This window comes from Nymphaea colorata, chromosome 2, assembly GCF_008831285.2.
Source record: "Nymphaea colorata isolate Beijing-Zhang1983 chromosome 2, ASM883128v2, whole genome shotgun sequence".
In the NCBI taxonomy this organism is placed as follows: domain Eukaryota; kingdom Viridiplantae; phylum Streptophyta; class Magnoliopsida; order Nymphaeales; family Nymphaeaceae; genus Nymphaea; species Nymphaea colorata.
In genome coordinates this window covers 35,701,467-35,722,415 of record NC_045139.1, presented here as the reverse complement: position 1 = coordinate 35,722,415, position 20,949 = coordinate 35,701,467, and the positions used below count along the sequence as shown (strand labels likewise).

General features: G+C 36.6%; 2 protein-coding genes across 2 annotated transcripts; one reads left to right on the top strand and one right to left on the bottom strand.

Moving 5' to 3' along the window:
• Positions 1-1,433: 1,433 nt before the first annotated feature.
• On the bottom strand, positions 1,434-5,839 carry LOC116248720 (uncharacterized). The gene is made up of 6 exons (XM_031621670.2): positions 5,697-5,839; positions 3,652-3,715; positions 2,673-2,736; positions 2,302-2,556; positions 2,133-2,215; positions 1,434-1,792 (listed from the first exon to the last, which is right to left on the bottom strand). Exons 3-6 carry the CDS (start codon positions 2,728-2,730, stop codon positions 1,613-1,615), a joined length of 576 nt encoding a protein of 191 aa, XP_031477530.1. The 5' UTR covers positions 2,731-2,736; positions 3,652-3,715; positions 5,697-5,839; the 3' UTR covers positions 1,434-1,612.
• A 4,458-nt stretch (positions 5,840-10,297) lies between these two features.
• Positions 10,298-12,122, top strand: LOC116247024 (probable membrane-associated kinase regulator 1). The gene has a single exon (XM_031618968.2). The coding sequence runs from the start codon at positions 10,808-10,810 to the stop codon at positions 11,876-11,878; it is 1,071 nt and encodes a 356-aa protein (XP_031474828.1). The 5' UTR covers positions 10,298-10,807; the 3' UTR covers positions 11,879-12,122.
• Positions 12,123-20,949: the final 8,827 nt, after the last annotated feature.

Sequence of the window (20,949 nt, the reverse complement as noted above, 5' to 3'; positions counted from 1 at the left end):
AATGTATGGGCAATGGATGTATTTATTTAAAAGTGAATCCTAATCTGAACCTGAATTCACTGGGATCTTTGTTTTAAACCAAATCCAACCAAATGTTTAAATTGGAGTCCAGTTGGATTTCTTAATCGGATGTTAAATTTTTCTCGACATCAAGACCAGTTATATAATCAAAGCTCCATTTCTCCTTATATGGGATGTTTGATGGACATGAAACAATGTTCAAACTACACTGCATGAAGTAAATTTTCACTCAATTGTACACCACCATGTCCTAATTATCTAACACTGGTCAAAGTCTTTTTGAAAGTTTTCATTTGTGCTATATCCTTAATTTATAAAATTTCAGGGAAAAAAAATCATATCCAAAAGGTCAGACAAAAGTAGGAATGTCAATGGATTAGATTCAAATCAGATGTTCTCCTAATCATTTTTTTTTTGTATATTTATATGTTCGGATTCAAGTTTGGATGAAAAAAAGGTCATATCTGAATCCAGATCCAAAATCTATTTTCACAATCCAAATCTGATCCATATTTGATTTTTACATTCACATCCAAATTCGAATTTTGAGCCAAATCTGACCAAGTTTCAAAATGAAAGGGTGTTTAGATACATGACATTTATTTAAAACTAAATCGGATCTAAAGCTAAATTCTATCGGTATTTATGTATGTATGAATCTGATTGGATATCATTCCAAATCAGATCTGATTTCTTAATTGGATATATATATCTCGGTATCTGACTTCAATGATTTGGTCAGGTATCCGAACCAAATCAGAAACATCCTTAAGAAAAAGGACACATAATACTCATTTCAGGATATCAAATGGCCACTAAAGAGAGAGTTTCATTCAAGTTGACATCCTAATTGCTCAGGATCTCAAATATTTTTTAATTAATGTTTAATTATTTAAAAAATGGTTTTTAAATATTTATTTACTAATTGAAAACTGAGTTTCAGTCGACTGACTCGTTGGCTAGCTTCATTCTATTCCAAAAGCGACTCTGATAAACATTGGATCAAATCGTTTGGAAGTTGCCGTTTTTTTTTTTTTTTTCAAATACTATGAAAGGGAAGAGCATATAAATCCAATCTCGATCATCTTATCATACAACTAGAGTCTGTTGAGAGAGAGAGAGATTCATTAACAAAATGACTTTACGGCCAGCATGGTTTGGTCAACCACCAAATAAATCTTTTGTCATATTCTAAATAATTATCTTATGATTTATGTAAGCTTTCGAAGTTTTTCCCAACTAACCAAATGTATGTGCAATAAGGAATGCAATTATATATCCGTGCGGGTATGTGCGATGGGCGTGAGAATTAAACAGGGAAGACTGCAAAAAAGGGAAACCGGAGAAGATTGCAAAAAAAGAGAAACCAAAGTGAGAAGAAAGTCATATGGGGATGAAAAATATACACGACATTAGGAAAATATCTAGAGCACTATGTTATACACGACATTAGGAAAATATCTAGAGCACTGTATGTTATACACGACATTAGGAAAATATCTAGAGAACTGTATGTAATCCTGACAAAAAGAATCCTAAAATACTTTGGTGGTCATGTACCACACACACTCTTATCTTCCCTCAAAGGCTACTACAATGGAGGTCGCCTCCAGGAAATAACTGGAGACTCTTTTAGAGCCAGCTGCAACCAATCATCTTGATCATCCAAAATAGGGTCATCTTCAGCAGGCTTCAATGGTGACCGCAATGATGGGGAGTCACCCCACCACTCAAGCTTCATTTCCGGCAAATATTTCCTTTCGGGACTACTCTGGAAAATTCGTAAATCAAAATCAGCCTGAAAGTTCATGGAATCATAGATAGACCAAGTAATCATAGAACTGAATGCCAATAAACAGGCTTTGTTAAGAGAAGAAAAAAATGACAAAAAGACAAGAAAAAAATTTTGCAAGACAGGATTCAATAGCAAGCAGTCAAAATAATACATATCCAAAGAGGAGGTAGCCCTAAGTTCAAGTCCCATAGTGACTTTATTATAAGAAATGGTCAGTTGCAGGTCATTTTCAAGAGGTGATTTCTCAGAGTATATAATATGCTCATGCTATGGTTGTCCAAAATAATACTTAATACTTCTTGTACTTTTTTCATACCTCATTTTGATATAAGTCAGGCCAAGGTATGTGCAAACGAGGCTTGAAGGATGATACCACTTCCTGTACTTTCTTTTCAACATCTAAGACCAAGACCAAGCCTGAGCAATCAGAAAAAATGCACCAAATGGAAGATAAAAGATTAATGCAGTTTTGGTTGCTGCTCTACCTTTCTCTCTCATTTTCTTCTGATAGTGCTCCATATCTGTTCCTGTAAAGTGGAAGCATTCTGTCGGTTCATTCAGAAAATTGCTTTTGCCTTTTTTGTTAACGACTACTGCCTTGGAAGTTTTTCTCTTTGGCTGATTTGTCTTTGAAGCATGTGTGGTCAAAGATTTGCCCACATTTGTGAGATCTGACAAGGGCTTTCGCACTACTTGGCCACTCTTTTGACGTGTTTTAGTTGATAACATTTGATTGGCACCTAAAAGAAAATTGTTCACTTTAAATTTGATATCGTTTTCACCAATGAAAGTAAGTGAATAAGATGAAATGTACTGTACACAAGCTTTAACTTGAACTGAGCTCGTGAAGTCATGCCTTTGATATGAAGCTCTGAGTTCTGATCTTGAACTTGAACTGGAACACGACTAGCCATTTTTCTCTGAAAATATCCAAGTTACAAAAAACATGAGAAGGTAACTAATACACGCAGACCATGCTGGAAGAATCTAGAACATGCAATTTGTTTTCCAATATGATATTCATCAAACTGAAAAAAGGAACTCTTTAGCTGTCAGATTATCAATTTTATTCCACCCTATGATTATGAAGAAAAAATTTATATAATTTTTTCTAATGATGCAGTTTAATTTCAATCTGAAATGTTCAAAACAAGTTGGACAGAAACCCTTTGGTTCTCAAGTTCTTTATTAGTTCCATTTTAAGACTGAATGATAAATGACCAAATAAAGAATGATGCCAATGGCTTCAATTTTATGCAGTGCGGAAGTTGCATCATTCTAGGGGTTCCTTTTACCAGCGATTTGGCATATGACATAAATCTTACTTTTGGCATTCACAAGTTGAAACAGTGACTAGTGAAAAAATGTGATCCAATTCCTCATAACAGGATCAAGATTTTGTGTGAAACTTTCATTATTTTGTACAAGCAAAATAATTAAAATTTGTAAATTTCCAAGGCTATCCATATCAAGATTCAAGCATATGACATTTCAAACAAAAGGCACTGAAATAATTCAAGTAGCAAAAACATAGAAACAATGAAACGGTTAGCTGCTTGTGTTAAAAGCAAACAACAGATCTTCATTTGAATGGCTTTTGCAGATGATGGTGGCAGTAGAAAATACATAAAAATAACCACAAAGAAAACAATATTTTCAATTTAAGGATTTTTTTATTATAATCCAATGTCCCACGCCATGTTATGCAAAATTCAAGATGAGGAGAATTGAGGATGTAAGCGTCACAAAGAAAGCCAAAAGTTCCAAGCTAGGACATGCAGCAGGTAAAACGGAGGGAATCATCGTAACATTAAGAAAGTCGACAAAAAGCTTACCCAGAAAACTCTCGACTTTCACTTTAAGGAATCAAATAATAAGATGATGTTTTGCCAATATATCCTGCAAGTACTAGAAAAGATTAGCATTTCCAGCTAGAAAAAGCCAAATATGATGTTATATTATAATAGAAACCGTACTCATGTACAACCAATTGAAGCATGTGAGCCTTTAATGCTTATTTGTAATAACCAAAGAAATCCCACCAGAACAGCAACAAATAACAATTGAATTTATACACTTCGCTGATATGAGATGGTTAACTGCAACGACATCATTGAGCACTAGTAAATAGTCAAGGTAAACTGCAGATAAAACTGCAATTCCACTTGAAAGATGACTCTGTTATCAATTATCATCCCCATGATACATTGAAGTACTTCTCAGTTATGATTCATGTATCCAATGCAGGTTTCTGCCAGACTTCTGGAGCTGAGGGTGAAAATAATACATATCTTTGTACGATGTCAACTAGTGCAAAACCTCTCTTTGTAGCTAAACTGTTGTAAAAATGGCAGTGCGCGCTTGGATTTTCTTGTGTTCTTCGTTAAAGCATAAATTTCTTGCATTATCAAGCACGCAAAGGCGTCCGGAATGTTCTCATTACATCGTCCGAATATTAATTCTCAAATGGGCCACATTTCGATGTTCCAAGGCTTTGATGCCAGAGCAATATGAAACAAAAAAGTAAGAAGGGTCAGATTAACCATTCTTGGATCTGTATCACTTCAAGAAACAGATCTCTTACACCAAACTTCATATTGATCCATGCAACAACCAATGCCCTGACGATCGCATCTGCCATCTAAGGAACTTGATACTGGCCGTTCAACATAGGTGCTCATGTGAGGTTCTGTGATTGAAAGCCCAGACTCATGCTATCGGCCACATGAAACAGAGAAGAGGACTGAACATAATCATCTGAGCTAGAAGGGAACAGATGGCATGGCAACACAGTCCCTATTTGTGACAAAAGAGATCAGTTTTTCAATCGATGAACTCAACATAACCTCAGGCCAGTATATTACGCCAGATTACCCATGTTAGACTCAATGGTACTGACAGACAACGAGAAGATGGCCCTGACCTCCATACCCACTCCCAGCCCTAAAAATTAACAAACCATTGTTTTGTTATTATTTAACTTAGTTTTGGCTTCTTTATGCTGTGGTTGTTAGGAAGGGAGCTAGGTTTCTGGGTAAGCTTTCGTGGATATGGGGAAAATGTTTTAGGCTTTCACGGGGCTCTCTCGTTCGTTTTGTGGGGTAGATGGAGGAGAAGCAGTTGGGTTTCAAGGCACCACTTCTTTATGTGAGGAGTCATGCCGCTGCCCTTGCGTCTGCTTCTGCTTCTGTGTTGCGTGCATCAGATAGGAAATGGAGGACAGGGGCAGCGAACGTGAGTAACTAGTCGCCGCGCGTCTATAAGACTGAGTTCAAGTCCGGGCCGGTGAGGAACCCAGGCGCTTCCCCGTTTGCCTGGGAGCAGATCCCCAGTAGGCCCAAAGCTGGCTCGTTATTTGGCTCTAGCTCGCCGAGAGGCCGGCGACGGCACCGAGGTTGCCGCCTGGTAAGCTGAGTCCCAAAAGGGAGAATGTGAAGAGTGCGGAGCATAAAGATTCTCCGGCACCTGTGCGGAGACTGCCGCCTGGTAAGGTGGTTGATTCTAGGAAAGAAATTGTGAAGAGAGAGGAGGACGAGGCCATGAGGGTCGTCAAATTGGGAAAGTGGGGAGGGTTGCCAAACGACCGTACCGTGCAATCAATGCGGCCGGTCGGAGGAGGACATGATTCCGTGCCGGATTCTTCCGCCAAGTCCCATGGTGGTTACGGCTGAAAGGAGGACAGGAAAAAAATGGATGGCGACGATTGTGATGCCTTCTCGGATGCAGCAGAGACTCCATTATTTGGAATGTATCATTCTAAAATTAGAGAATCGAAACCCTAAAATCTGGAGGCGGATCTTCGTTGTTGAGGAACTGAAAGGCAAAGAATAAAAGAATCCCATAGATTGGTCATTTCAAGAACTTAAAGTGAAGAAATTACCTGATTTGGGGAGCGCGCTTGAAACGAGATGCGCAGAAACAATACAGGAAGAAGATGCAGAGGTGGAAGAAGACGAAGATCGACTCACGAATATAGTTGGGAAAAAGAGAAGCAGGCGATAACGGCTCAACAAGAAGGAGTCTTTGGGGCCTCCAACGGTCACTTCCCCTTTCATTTAAAACCATCTCCTAGAAAAAGGCGCTCAAAACTTAATGTATTTACAAGGACCCGCTTATCGTTTCACAAATTTGTTTTAACCACACTTTTAGTTACCAGTTTCTATTAACGTATCTATCTAATAGAAAGGCCCCTTTGATGCACAAAAAAAAAAAAATACCATACATTTTTCAACGAATTCAGAAAAACTTCCCCCTCCTCTTCAAAAAAATCGGACTTCTCTTGATTTTTTTTTTTATGAAAAAACCTTCCTTCTTACATCTTCTGTACATTGAACTGGTCAGTGTTCATAAGTTTTATTTTTTTAAACCCTAAACGGTAGGGCTTACATGGGTCCTGCCCCCACTCAAAAAATATATTATTGTAAAAAAAATTTACATATAAATTTTAAAAAAATTCATTTGTCCTATATAAAAATTTTGAAAAATAAAATTTCGGCCTTCGTCAAAATTTAAAAACTTTAATTCGTCCTCTTCATGAAAAATTCTTGCTCCGGCCCTGTATAAAACCACCCAGATCCAACGTAACCTTAAACCCTTGAGGCAACAGACTGTTGAAAACACAAAAGCTTAAACATGATCCAATGGGCTATTAAGGTGCTCATAGATGAATATGATTTACCGAGGAACAATCTCCAATATGATTTAGAACTTAAAACAAATAAAAGAAACCAAATCTTTTGTCTTTTAAAACAAAAGTAATATAAACTTGAGAATTACTGTAAAGCGATAACAACCTCAAATTCATACCATTTGCCTGACTACTAAATTACACTCAAAAGAAAGAATTTATCCTCAGTTAAAAATAGATCCAAAAGTGAGGTTTTTTTTTTTACTCTAACTTGCATGGAGAAAATAGCGATATTATTTTCTTCCAGCACCGTCATCATAAAAGGGAAAGGAGGAGATGATCACTTAAGGGATAGTAAGCCTGGGCATCGAGCCGGGCCGCTGGTGCCCAACTCTAGCCTAGAAAAAAAGGGCACCGGGATGACTCAAAATATTATCGGGCCGGCCCGAATGGGCCCGAAATAGTCTTTTAATACATATTTAATTATTTTTTATATATAACCATAATAATTTATTATGGTTTTTAATATTTATATATTATTTTATATTTAAAATATATATTTTATAATTTAATCGACCCTGGCCTGTGCCAGGCTCGGGTCAAGGTTTCGAGTGTTGGGTTGGCCCGACCCCTATTTCTTATCGGGTCTACCCCCGATGCCCAGACTTAGGTGATAGTATTGCGTAGTAGATTTATTTTTTGATAAAAAAGGATTTGCACTACTTAGATTTGGATATTGGATCCAAACATAATCCAAGTATAGGCACCTCCCATTTGGATCTTTTTTACTCTTTTCTTGATCTCATGCACTTTATTTGATCTTGAGGTTCAAAACTATCATCCTAATATTGATTGAAGTGAATTATCATCTTATTAGTTGTTTCATGAAAAGTTGAGGACAACACCCCTTAGACTAACCACACTTGGCATGAAATTTTTATCTGTTTTAAAAAATAAAAACTTGAGGACAACATACCTTAGAGTAAACATTACTTGGCATGATAATAATTACGTGGATTTAAAATAATAATAATGCATAGAATCGTTCAATGGAAAAATTAATTGATCGATCCATGTCTTCTCAACAACCTTTTGATGAATAAATATATGAAACCACAATTTATTATATATTTTTGAAAATTTTAACTTGGCAAATGTAAAAATTCTGAAAATTGTTATTCGGCCTTTGTACAAATTTTAAAAATACTATTTGCTTTCCCAAAAAAAATTTATGGCTCCGCCCCTTGGTGTCTAGCATATTATATATTATCTGATGACTACAGCTTACATCTTCAATCATTTATATCAACTTCCTCAGAATTGGAAGTAAATGAGTATCTCATTGTTTTTATTATTGAGAGTAAGAAAATAACCCAATTATTTTTATTATGACCTTTATGAGTGTGTGTGCGTATGTATATATATATATATATATATATATAAGAGATTTGTCCATGACAAAAAATTTGGTGCCATACCAGCCGTTTAGTGTCATTTATTATGAATATAATATTAACTTACAAAAATAATTAACTTAATATATGTTTCTTATCAATTTATTTTTGATATTGTATCTGTAAGGTTAGATTGCAAAAGATATACCTTTTAAGCAGTCTGGTTTTTGTCCTGACTTAGTGGTTTGAGACTTACCATCTCTCTTTTTTTTCATCCTTTTCCATCTTGTTCTTACAGGAAGGTAATTTTTCTTCTTTTCTCATGTTTTTGTGCTTTGCATTTTTTTCTCATTCGATCTACTTAAAAAAAGCCAATTCAGTTTGAAAGCAGATTTCACTAACGCTTTGACCACAGTTAAGTGTGTTCTTAGTCAAGGAGGACAACAGATTCAAATTGGATATACTCTTAACTGAATCCACTTTTTCGAATGTTCATATGTTCGGATTCGAATTCGGATTCAAATACGAACGAATAAAAGTCGTGTCTGAATTTGAAATCCGATTTCATTGAATCCGATATGTGTTCGATTTTTACACTCACATCTGAATCCGAATTTTGAACCAAATCTGTCAATTCTCAAAATGTAAAAGATGTAGGATATTTGCTTAAAACTAAATCTGATTATATATATATATATCTGAATTCGATCAGGTGTCATTTCTTAAATATGAATCCGATCTAATTTTTTAATTGGATATGAATTTTTTTCACATCTGATTTTTTCATAACTGTTTAATAGAATATCATATTCAAATAAGATACATTGACATCTCTACACTTAGTTCCTCTCGAGGCCAACGCGAGCTTACCAACGTGAATGATGCTTTGAAAAGGACAAATACATCGTTTTCGGCCTATACTTATCACTACACATCTTCATATGGGGTTCGCATCGCTTTATTTTTTTATTTTTTGAAAAAATTAAAAATAATTTAAACTATTTTAAATTAATAAAATAAAAATAAAAAAAGGACAATAAAAGGACTAATTAAGGGGGCTGCTTCGTATATGCAAAGTACTTATATGGTGGCGACATTGCCCATCTCTATCAAATAATGAAAGAAAGAGCCACCTACCAACCTTGCCTATCGCTCTCTTAATTTCTGCACATAAAAGCTGTTCATTCATGGCGTCAGCTCTCGACTTTTGCTCTTTAATATTTGCTGAGAAGAAGAATCTTTGCATAAAATATGTGCATGAGTTTCGTGGGTATAAACTTCATTAAATTCAGTTGACTACGGGCACGTCTTCTCAGTGCAGACGTCCACACGTAATTAGAAAAGAAGAAAAATATTAGTACTATAACAATCTAACGATGAATGAATCATACAAGTGAATCTCACGATTCAGTGAATTCTTAGGTTCAGCTGAATCGGCAAGAGATACTAACTATATATCATTGTCATATAAAATGCGTATTATTCGTATAATACTTAGAGAAAATAAGTCAGTTGTATAAAACGGTAATTAAATGTGTCTTTTTAAAAAACATCAAAAAATAAAAAAACGTAAAAAAACACGTATTGTTCATGTCTTTTTTATATTTTTTTATTAATTTTTATTTTTTATAATTTTCAGAATTTATTAAACGTTTTAAATTTAAAAAAATTTGCAAAGATTTTTTTAGAGATATTCTTGAGATATACAACTTTTCGGTATTATAGTTGAGAAATTCCTCATCATATAATACTTGTATACAATATATGTGACAATGCTATAAATATATATATATATATAAAGCTAATTAAAATAAAAAGGAATTAAAAAGTGTTAAGAATTTATAAATAGCACTCGAATCTAATCAATTTTAGCACTGATTTCATCCGGATCCTGATAGCACTAGCACTGAAGAAGGTGTTTCAACTTTCCTTTGGGTATACGAATGTCAATGAATCAAATTCATATCTGATATACATTTAAGTGTATTCACTTTTTTAGATATTCACATGTTTGGGTTTGAATATAAACCAAAAAAGTTATATATGACTCTGAAATCTGACTTCACAAATGTTTTACGTTTACATTGTAACCAAATCGAATCCAATCGATTTTCAAAATGTAAGAGCATAAGATATTTATTGAAAACTAAATTTGATATGAATGCAGATGTCACTCAAATGTCATTTCTTAAATTTGAATTTGATCTAATTTTTTAATTAGATTTTTTTTTTCATTTTAAATTTTTTCGAAACAGTTCGATGGGATATTTATAAGTTTACAATTATTGGAAAAAATCTAGTTGGTACACACTGAACGAGCATCCTGAACCAGGAATTGGGATTGATGAGTTTTCATCAAGAAAGTTGCGCCACATGATGCAGGGTTCGCCGGCCATGTCATGTTGCTGTCTCCATGGTCTGGGCGAGATAATTCACTGGCAGGGATCGGATTGTATCTAATGGCTGAGGCCGATGGCCTGACCCACGGCCATGGATGATCCAAGGAGACGGGTCCATGCGTCGAAAATGATGAGAGAATTTCTCTGTGGGCGTTTGGTAAAATCACATTGCTCTGGAAAAATGGAGCCTGGTGATATCAAAAGGCTCACAGATTACTCATTTTGTAAGTCATGGGGAAGAAGCACTGCCCCAGAACAGCGCCTCCCCATGTGGCCCATCCGCCCTTCATCATCACCCTCTCTCTCTAAATTGGTTTTAAGCAGTTTCAGCCATGGACATTTACTTCAAACTCTCTCTCTCTAGCCAAGAGTCTTCTGCTTCCCTGATACTCTGTGTAGTCCCAGAGTCTTGAAGGGCCTCATCACAGAGCAGTCTGAGAGTCATGTCTCTCTCCTTGTCTTTCATCCCTCACTTTCTCTTTGTGGCTTACTCTTAACAAGCTTCGTCCTCTTGTGCTTTCTTTTTCGTTCTTGAGGTGCATCTCTCTGTCTGTGTTTCGCTACATGGGTGATGGGGAAATCAGCAGAGCACCGCCACCTGAGTCACTCCTCCTCTGCTTCCTCCTCTACCTCCCAGGACTTCGAGTTCACGGTGTCTCTCTCCCCTGTGGTGAAGAAGACCTCCCCTAGCCTCTGCCCTGCTGATGATCTCTTCTTCAAGGGCCAACTCCTCCCTCTCCACCTCCCACCTCGCCTCCATGCCATTCAGACCCTTATCACCCCGTCGAATGCAGCAGCTCCACCTCCGCCGTCACCACCAACCACGAAGACGACAACCACCCGGTCCTTTTCGCGATCGTCAGGTTCCAACTTCCCCATTCCACCGCCGCCGGCGCTAACGCATTCCGCGGCGGTCGAATCTAGTGGATGGAGTTCCGAGGCCACGAGCTCCCGCGACTCCAACAGCAGCTCCTGCGACTCCTCCCGTCGCCCCAGCTCCGCCACCACCGACGACGATGACCCCTCCCACCCGACCACCCACAAGAAATTTCGCCACTTCGCCCGCTTCCCCCACAAAAAGCAACCACCACTTCCCCCAATTAGCGCGCCGCCGCTGCCGCTGCCGCCACCCCCAGCAGCAGCGGCGCAACAGAAACCCCAACCAAAGGCTACACTTTCGTCCATCTTCATCACCAAGAGCAAGAAAATGAGCAAATCGGCAAAGCAAGTCTTCCAGAAATACCTCAACAAGATGAAGCCCCTGTACGATAAGATCTCCCATCACAGGATCGAAGATCGATTCGTGAAGGGAAGAGACAGTTGCAGCAGCGGCATTAGCTACCACAGCGTTGGGAGCCACAGCTTCCATGGCCACACCCACTCTTTCTCCGGCAATCTCAGGTCCAGCAAGAGGAAGGGGAGAGGAGGCGGCCACGCTTACGCGGGCAGCTGCCCTTCTTCCATGAGGTCGTCACCGAGCCACAGTGGGGTTCTGAGCTATGGGGAGTTCTCGTCTTACTCCATGGACAGCAGCAGCATGCAGGAGTTGCATAGCGCTATACAGGGGGCAATTGCTCATTGTAAGAGTTCTGTTGGTGCAAATGATGGTCATGGTGAGTATGACACTGTTATCACCCTCTGAGAGTCTCAAGCTCTTGTTCTGTGTCCTTGCCCTCCTTGGACTAAAAAACTGTTCTTCCTTTGGGGAGGAGCCAAGGTTAATTAAGGTTATTTACATTTCAAGGTGTTGTTGTTGATGCTGTTGTTATCTTTGTCAGTTGTCAGATGGATCTGCATAGCTATGTTCATAATATGATACAGCTTCTTCTATCAAATCTCAGAGCTCTCTCTGTGAAAGATAATGGTGATTTCAATTGTTGTATGTATCTTATTCTTATCCATCTTTCTATCTGTCTTTGAACGTGTGATTTCAAATGTGAAGGGACAATATCTTTACGGATGATCTGCTAGAATTCAGTATTCAAAATGTTGTCATCTTTGAGATGAAATCCAATGGCTTGCTTACTAATGGTTGGTTTATAGGGGCTCCATTTTTGGCAGTAGCAGGCTTCAGCTCTTTTGGACTTTTGAGGGAGAGAGAGAGAGAGAAATTCCTGTAGGCTGCCAGTAGAGAGGTCCACATTGGGAATTGTGACTATAGTTCACTTGTCTGCTTCCTTTTCTATACGGCAACCCTTCACAAAATCAAAAGAAAACGTCTCTCTCTGTCTGGTGAAGCAAGCAGCAAGCCTCCCAGTCACCTCAAACATGTCCACAGTCCCCAACTGCTTGGGTTCATAATTCCCCTGATGATTGTCCTGCAGTAGGTAACTCAGACTCACGCCTATGGAATCCAATGATCCTGTTTCTCATGATTGGTTGTAAAAGGAGGCTTTCTTTGGCATTCATTTTTTTCATGAAGTGATATTAAGGGAACCTCTGACCTTCTTAAACTTTAGAAAACGTGGAATCAAGAGGTTAGGATATTTGCTTTTTCTGTTCTGTTCATCAAAGTTTATTGGGGCATTTAACAATAAGCCTGCAACTGTTAAGTGAAAAAGAAGCCATGGGTCCCTTTCACTTTCTAAATCAAAAATCTGAAAGGCAGAAGTGAGAGAGGTTGCTGCAGGCTAATAATTAATGTGATTACGTGAATCGTGTGATCTTCATAAATTGGAAGCTCCTCTCAGTTTTCAGGTGAGATTCACAAGGCTCTTGCTGCAATTACATGAGCTAACTTGTGATTCTACACCTTTTTAGCCCAAATGGTATGTACCAACCTTGATTCTACACCTTTCTTAGCCCAATTGATGTGCACCAACCTTGTCTTCTCCTTCTCAGATTCATGATCTGTGCAGAGGATTGGCCTGAAATGGATTATGGCCTAGGCTAGTGTTTGGCCCCTGTTTTCTCAAATCTGCGGAAAGATATTAATGGAATCAAAAGCGTGTTAAATTTCATTCCCTTTCACAAGATGACAGAGAGTTTGACTACCTCGTATGTTAGATCAATGGATTTGAAGTGACATTCGCAAAAAAATCGGCAATAAAGTTCATGGTTCATTAGGTTTTTCATTTTGCTTTGTGTTGACAAGTCTGATCTAAGACATGAGGAGATGAGGTTCGATCTGAAATCTATGGATCTCAAAGTGTGTTTGTTTGTTTCACCATGGATCTGAGATCACTACAGCATATTTAAGGTTTGCACCCCCACCCCTATCTAAAAAAAAAAAAAACTCATCTTAAATCCATAGTTTTTTACATGTAACATGAATTTAAAATCTAGGTTAATGAGATCTTTAGTTTAAAGAAACTGTGAATTTTCCAAAACGGCGTCATTAAGGGGCGGAGCCAGGTTTTTTTTTAGGGTCGGGCCAAACTGTCCACGGGTCGAACTAAGAGGAGCGACGGGTAGGGCCAAACTAAAAAAAGTTAACTTTTTCAATATATAAAAAAAAAATTCCTGCACTCACCCGGGCCATGGCCCGAGCGGCCTCCCCCCTCCCTCCGCCACTTGCGCCATTCAATGCAGCCCTCAGATTTAAGATTCGGGGTTATCAAACGCAACCTCAAATTCTAATGGTTTAGATTAAAGTCAAAAAGTAATCAAAAAACCAAATCTCACTGTTTGTGTTCAAGAGCATTCATGGTCATATTGAGTGTGCAAGTTTGAAGAAGGCATGCCATTTATGAACACAATATTAAGTTCATTCATAGACGCCAACATTGAATTAAGCTCATTTTGTATTGTGGGCATACTCTAAAATCATCGTGTGATTACGTAAGTTTTCCTTTGGAACTCTCAAGAAAAAGAAGTTCAGGTTTTGATGAAACATCAAAAACAAGATCAAGTCTTGACTTTTTTCATGTTCATGGAAAGAAAGAATCAATGCTAAGAGCAAATACAAAATTACGAAATTAAATAAAAGCCCTTGCAGTCAAAATTTATGCGTGTTTTCCTTTCTTTGACGCAAAAATTAACCAAATTCATACTTTATCTGAATGAAAACCACAAGTTGGATCACTATCATAAACCAGCTATCATCTTAGCCAAGGGGACCATCCGCGTAAGAGTATGAAGACATTCTTAGGTTGTTGTTACATAGTGGATCCATCACTATCAAAAGCAAGTGGGATCCACAAACTATGCCGGACTTCAGATCCAGCTCAGGTCCAACCAAGAACATGTTTGTCATTTACACAATCCAATGGCCAGCCGAAATATGACATAAAATTCAATAACTATTTGATTATTTCGTCAGTAAATTTCTCAAACTAGAAGTGCTAATGATTTTGGCTGTTCCTTCTACAGATCCAAGTTCGGTGGATCACCACTATGATTCTTACCCTTCCCCTTCCTCCCTCCAATTATGCTTGTCTTCAGGGCCCTGAGCTTCATCGAAACTTAGGTGAGACAATAGCGTAGTCGCATGTGGGCTTGTGCGGCAGTTGCCCACACCAGTTTCTTAAAATTCTTTTATTTTTAAATGGCATCTTTAAATATTTTCTTATATATATATATAGACACACACAATTACCCTCTCTATCATATATAAATATTTTTAAACAAGTGCCTCTCCAGCCAATTTTATTGACTCGACATTGAGGTTGCGTATGGTACACCCTTTAACTTAGTCATGAAATCACACATTTTAGAGTTCAGAAAAGTAGAAAAGTAGTAACTTCAGGAACCAAATTTGTAATGTGCCTACTACATTACATTCCCGACCAACTATGGTATGACCCTTAAGACAGACCATATAAACAAAACAAAAATTCTATGCTGGTTTTTTTATAAGAATCTGCATAATTCTTAGATGAGTTTGGATTGGATCCAACTCATCTTATTGGATCTTGGTAGCATCTATCTAAATCCAACGTTGTCAGAATTGGCCGGAGTAGGCGGTAATGGGCCACGTGCCCTTTTATAATTAATTTTCAAAAACTTTAAGATTTTTTTTTTGAAAAATCACGATTTTAATGTTTTTGCCAATGACATTTTGCCGAATTCAATCACGACAATCACGGGCCGAAGTTCACGAAAAGTTTCAATTAGATCTACCAAGATCGCGATTTTTTGTTTGTAGTGCAATTCGTTGAACTTCTGCGATCCTTCTCGCCCGCAAGAGTACACATTCCTGCAAATCCCCATCCGTTTAATTGATGTGAGGACACTACAAGTTAAACCACTAAAATCTATCTTTTTACATTTTTGAAAACTTTTTACACAACTGAGACCAAGGTTTTTTTTTATTGTATGAACAAATGGATTAAGTTTTTAATTTTTTTTTCTTTGGTTTTGTTCTTTTATAGTTTAAGTGGTTAACTAAAAGACAAAAAAAAAATTAAGCATGTATTTGGCACTCTTTCAAAATTTGAGCATGTTTTTTTGTAAATTTTTTTTTCTGGCCTGAGTCGAAGGTGGTATACCTGTCAATTAAAGTGCCGTTTATCCACAATTCAGATAAATAGCGCCCACAAGAATTGAACTGAACACACAGCTTCCGATCGATGTATCATCTTCTGTCGAAGGAGTAAAAAGAAAAAAAAAAGAAAGAAAATGTTGTTTTATGAATCTCAAGAACTGCCCAAAAGGGACTATCAGATGCTTCCTTCTGAGACAAAAATGATTTTCAATTCTTTTAATGATCATTGATCACTAATTTCGCTGCCCTATGACCTTTAGTAGCCTTGACCATTTCAAAGAAGAAAAGGATAAACATTTCTTCTTAAAAGTTGAGAACTAAAAATGTTAAACAGTTCTTAGAAAGTAGATAATCAACAAATCACAAAGCAAAACCTCATATCAACATTTTTTAAGTACAAAATCTTTAACCCTATTTAATTATGTGCATGGACCCAGTGGGTCCATTTTGGAAAAGGAACCCTAAGGTTGCGTTTGATTATTGTGGATCTGAGATCCGCGGTAATCTCAGATCACTGCAGATTTACAGTCCGCGGTTCTCAAATCTGACCAACCCTGTCCGATTTCAAATCGACACTTTTTACATTAAAGCATGAGATTTAAAATCCATGTTTGGGGTAGAAGCTGAAATCCACACTTTGATACAACTATGGATTTCAGCCATCACAGATTTGAGATTCCCTCAGATCTGAGATCCGTGGGGAATCAAACAAGGGTGTGATCGATCAAACCTCGGACATTAGATCCGAAGTGATCAACGATTTTAGGATCCTAGATTTGGGGATTTTAGATCTTTGATTTCTAACGATGGTACAGAAGATAATATTTGAAAGATCCAATGTTTATATCATAGATTTTAAAACTTAAAACTCATAAATATCTAGTCAAGTCAGACTTGGCTCATTTGGACTTGAGATCCATGGATTTAAGACATAATTGTAGCCTTAAATCTACGATTAAAACCACTACAGTTGAGATATTTTGTTAGATGACCCACCATAAAACCCTTAAGGATTACCCCCCACGGGGCCAGGGGCCGAGGGAAGGGGGAGGGGTGGCGGCAGGGGGGGCAAGTTTAAAAATTTATGTAAATATAAAAAAATTAGTTATATATATATATATATATATTAAAAACTTTTATTTCGACTCTTTTAAAATTTTGAAACTATAGTTTGACCCCTGCAACAAAAAATTGGTAGCTCCGCCCCTCATTACCGGAGATATTGGCTTATGTCAATTTTTACAATAAACTTAGTGCCTCTGAGATTTGAATCAACAACTGCTGCGGTTCGTTCAATCAGGTGCACCACCACACTTCATGGTCAACGCTAGGCTCTTTATTACAAATTTATAGTTTATTAGAAGAACTATATATATGTAAGGAGGAATTAAAATCAGCCGACTCACAAATATTATCAAATGACACGAAATTTGAAAACCATTGCTAAAAACACTATGCAGCCTAAGCAATAGCAACTCTTTATGGTTATATAATAGCGCTTTATAATGTTTTTAATGGCACATTTAGCTATGATTTGTAAATATTTGGTCTCCCAGTCGACATATTTCTATTTTCCTATATTTAAGATGAACAGCACGTTAAGTCAAACTCTTGGAACTTGATTAAATGCCTCGTAAATAAACTTTTAAGCCCAACTAATGATCATCGATGAACGTGATCGAGCCTAGTGTTCGTCACTGAGGATGCTTGGAGTAGGGTTTTAGTTTCCAGAGGCTTGATCACTGGGTTTTTAGGGAGCTGGGTCACGCCTAGGTCAACTTTCTTCTCGTCAAAATTTTCGAATTTATGAAAGAATGCCTGGTGAACTGCAGCGGACATGATTGGACCCATCAGAGAGATACGTAGACAGACGGTAAGAGAATTTTTCAATCAGAGGCCAATCTTTTTTCTCTAATTCAGATAATGAGCCTCATTTTTTCTAAATTATCTGATTGGTCCGGCGGTAGTTCTGTTGAACATAATCAAGTAGATGCATGAAAATTTTCATTGAGGGCAGCTTGCCTCTTTTATCTCCATAAGTGGCCTCTTGTCAACAAAGGGAGGAGAGGGAACGGGGCGGGAGGGAAGAATTTCTTATAAAGGGTTGAATTGTAGTTTCATAATTTTTAAGAATATAATTTTTCAAAATTTTCTCAAATATTTAGAAAATAAAATTTTTTATTTTAAATTTTAAAATTTTAGTTTAACGTATATAAAAAATCTAAAAAGTTATATTTGAATCCGTATTAAGAATTTGAAACTATAGTACAAAATTTTATAGTTTTGCCTTCTCCCCTCATCAAAAGGTTTTGACAACGAGATTTAGCTTTGCCTTCTCCCCAGCCAATTGAAAGAAAAAAAATTATATTAAAAAGTAAAAAATTTTAATTGTTTAGATTTGGATTCGTTCCTTCTAGATTCAGAGGTTGGATTGTTCGGCATGCCCCTTTAAAAAATACTACCTCCGCCCCGATTTTAAGGTCTATCTTTGTTCTACTAAAATGTTAAAATAAAACTACTTTTCTCAATTTTTTCATCTTTTACGTTTTTCATCAAAATTGTCAACTAAGAACTTCAAATGAACTTTCCTTACCATAAAAAGTAGAAAATTTTAGCTGCAAACTTTTTTTGAATATTACCTTCAGTGAGTGGATTATGTTCTTATCGTAAAGTAAAACTCGCTTCAGGCTTTAATTCGACAGTTTTATTTAGAAGAGGCTATATATATATATATATAAACAAGGGACGATGTATTTATGAGTTGGTAATGGCCAAAATATCTCCATTAATTAAATTCATAACATGGAAAGCTTCTTCCTTACGAATTTTATTGGAATTATCAAGGGCTATGTTTATTTTTTGAAAATAAAAAAATATTTGGTAAAACAAAAAAAAATATTTGATAAAACGATAAGAACGCAATCTAGGTGGTTGAAATGTGACTGTGGGCCGTTTTCATACGGATCATTTTAAAAAGCTGACAGGACAAGGGATCAGGTCCGGGTGCATTGGACCTGACAGTGCTTCGTGAACGGCCTGATTCCATGTCAGGTTAGCGGCGGACGGAAGTGGGTCCGAACCCATCTCCAAATTTAAAATAACTGGTGCCGGACCGTCATCTGTGTCTGCCGTTTCTAATGCTGGATCAGCCCATGTCTAGGTTCGAGATATCTGGACCCCAACGGTCCAATTCCTGATAAAATAATAAATTTTGCAAAAATAATTTTATCATTGAAAATTTGCAGATCACGTTTACTAAAATGTATATACTCTTTAGAGTATTTGTTAGATTTGAATTTGCTAAAATGTATATGCTCTTTAGAGTATTAGTTAGATTTGAATTTGCTAAAATGTATATGCTCTTTAGAGTATTAGTTAGATTTGAATTTGATAAATGGATATACTCTTTAGAGTATATGTTAGATTTGAATTTGAATATTCCGATTCATACTCGGTTAACAGCACCAAGTTTGTCTAAGAAGACCATTAATCTAAAGTAATAGTCACAGAAAATGCGTTTTTTTGAAAAAAAACTCGAAAAACATGCGATAAATTAAATGCCCATTTAAAACTTAAAAAAGCGTTTTTTTTAACTTTAAAAGCAAAAAAATGTGTTTTTAACCCGTTTTTAAACGTATTTTTCCCGTTTTTTTTTTTGCTTTTTTGAACGGAATCAATTGTAATTGATAAAAACATTATTATATTTATTTTTGAAAAATATAAATGGAAAATATCTGAATAATAATAAAAAGCTCTAAAAATTTTAAAAATAATACAAAAGGAATAGTATATAAGACGTCACGCGTTTGCGTCAGTTAATATTGTGGTCCGAACAACCAGAAAACCCCTCGTTGAGACTCAAAGGTACACTAAAATTTAAAGTTCAAATTTGAACATTTGAAAAAACTCGCCTTATCATGGTTGAAGAGCCCATTCACGTTATGGCCGACGATGAGGACCGTTAGTTAAATCTCACACTCTCTCTCTCCAAATCCATTCTTCAACCAACTTAAGAAACAACATGATAAAACTTCAATCAGATTTAGTTTTAAACAAATATCAATCCTGCATCCAATGCCCTTACATTTTGAAAATAAGTTAGATTCAGTTTTAAATTCAGATTTAGAATTAGATGTAAAGGTAAAAGTCCGGTTGAGATTATGAAATCAGTTTTCGAATTCACATTTGGATATAATTTCTTTTCGTTTATATTTGAATTCAAATTTGAATCAGAATATATGAATATCCAAAAAAAACAGGTATAGTTAAGAATATATCAAATTCAAATCTGATTCATTGACATCCGATTTATATATCATAAGAATTCCACCAATTACTGGCACTAAAGAAATGTTATTAAAGCGGTGTGAAATGTTAGCAAAAGCTTTACTGCGGCGACTTTTTGGTGTGGCTAAGAATGCCACTGAAGGGTCATACCACTAATAATTTCCTGACAAAATGTGAATGTGCCAGTGAAGATGCGCCATTAGTGGCGCAAGAAAGCATACGAAAAAGCATCAGAAGGCCGGTCGACCATCAATAATGCTATGCAAATAGTGCCACTGATGACCTAATACGCCGATTATTTAGTGGCACGACAGCAGAACCGCAGCAATTGCTAGAGGTTGACGGAACCATAAGTGATGCGCTGGTGCATACACCACTGAAAGCGTCATCACTGAAATCTATTCTGACATCTGACCAAACAGCTTAACATCTCGGATCAAATTTGTATTTGAAAAATGACATCCAACTGGATCCACACATGGATTTAAGTAAAGATAGGATTGGATTTGGATAATGATTCAGATTCAGATGCATTTTTGAGTAAATATCCTATTATTGTAATACAGTTTAGAATCAAGTTAAAAGTTGGATTCAGATCCGGCCGGGAATTCAAAAGTTGAATTGAATTGAGATCGAATGGGGAATGTGAATTCAGATTAAACATGGTATAGGTTTTTCTCTATTCGTATTTGAATGCCAAGTCCAATATGAATATGTGAACATTCTCAAAAGTGGATTTAATAAAGAATACATCTTATTAGAATCCAATTACTCACATTCTTGTGACCTTTCTAGACATTTTCAACTTCAAATGGGCTTAGAACTTTCACCTGAAATCTAGAGATTTTTTAGTGGAAGTTGCCAGGGTAAAAAGTACGGGCAGGATAAAAAAATTTTCATGAGGGGGGCCAAATTAAAGTTTTTAAAATTTGACTAGAGTCGAAATATCATTTTTCAAAATTTTTATGTGGAACAAGTGAAATTTTTTAAAATTTACATGT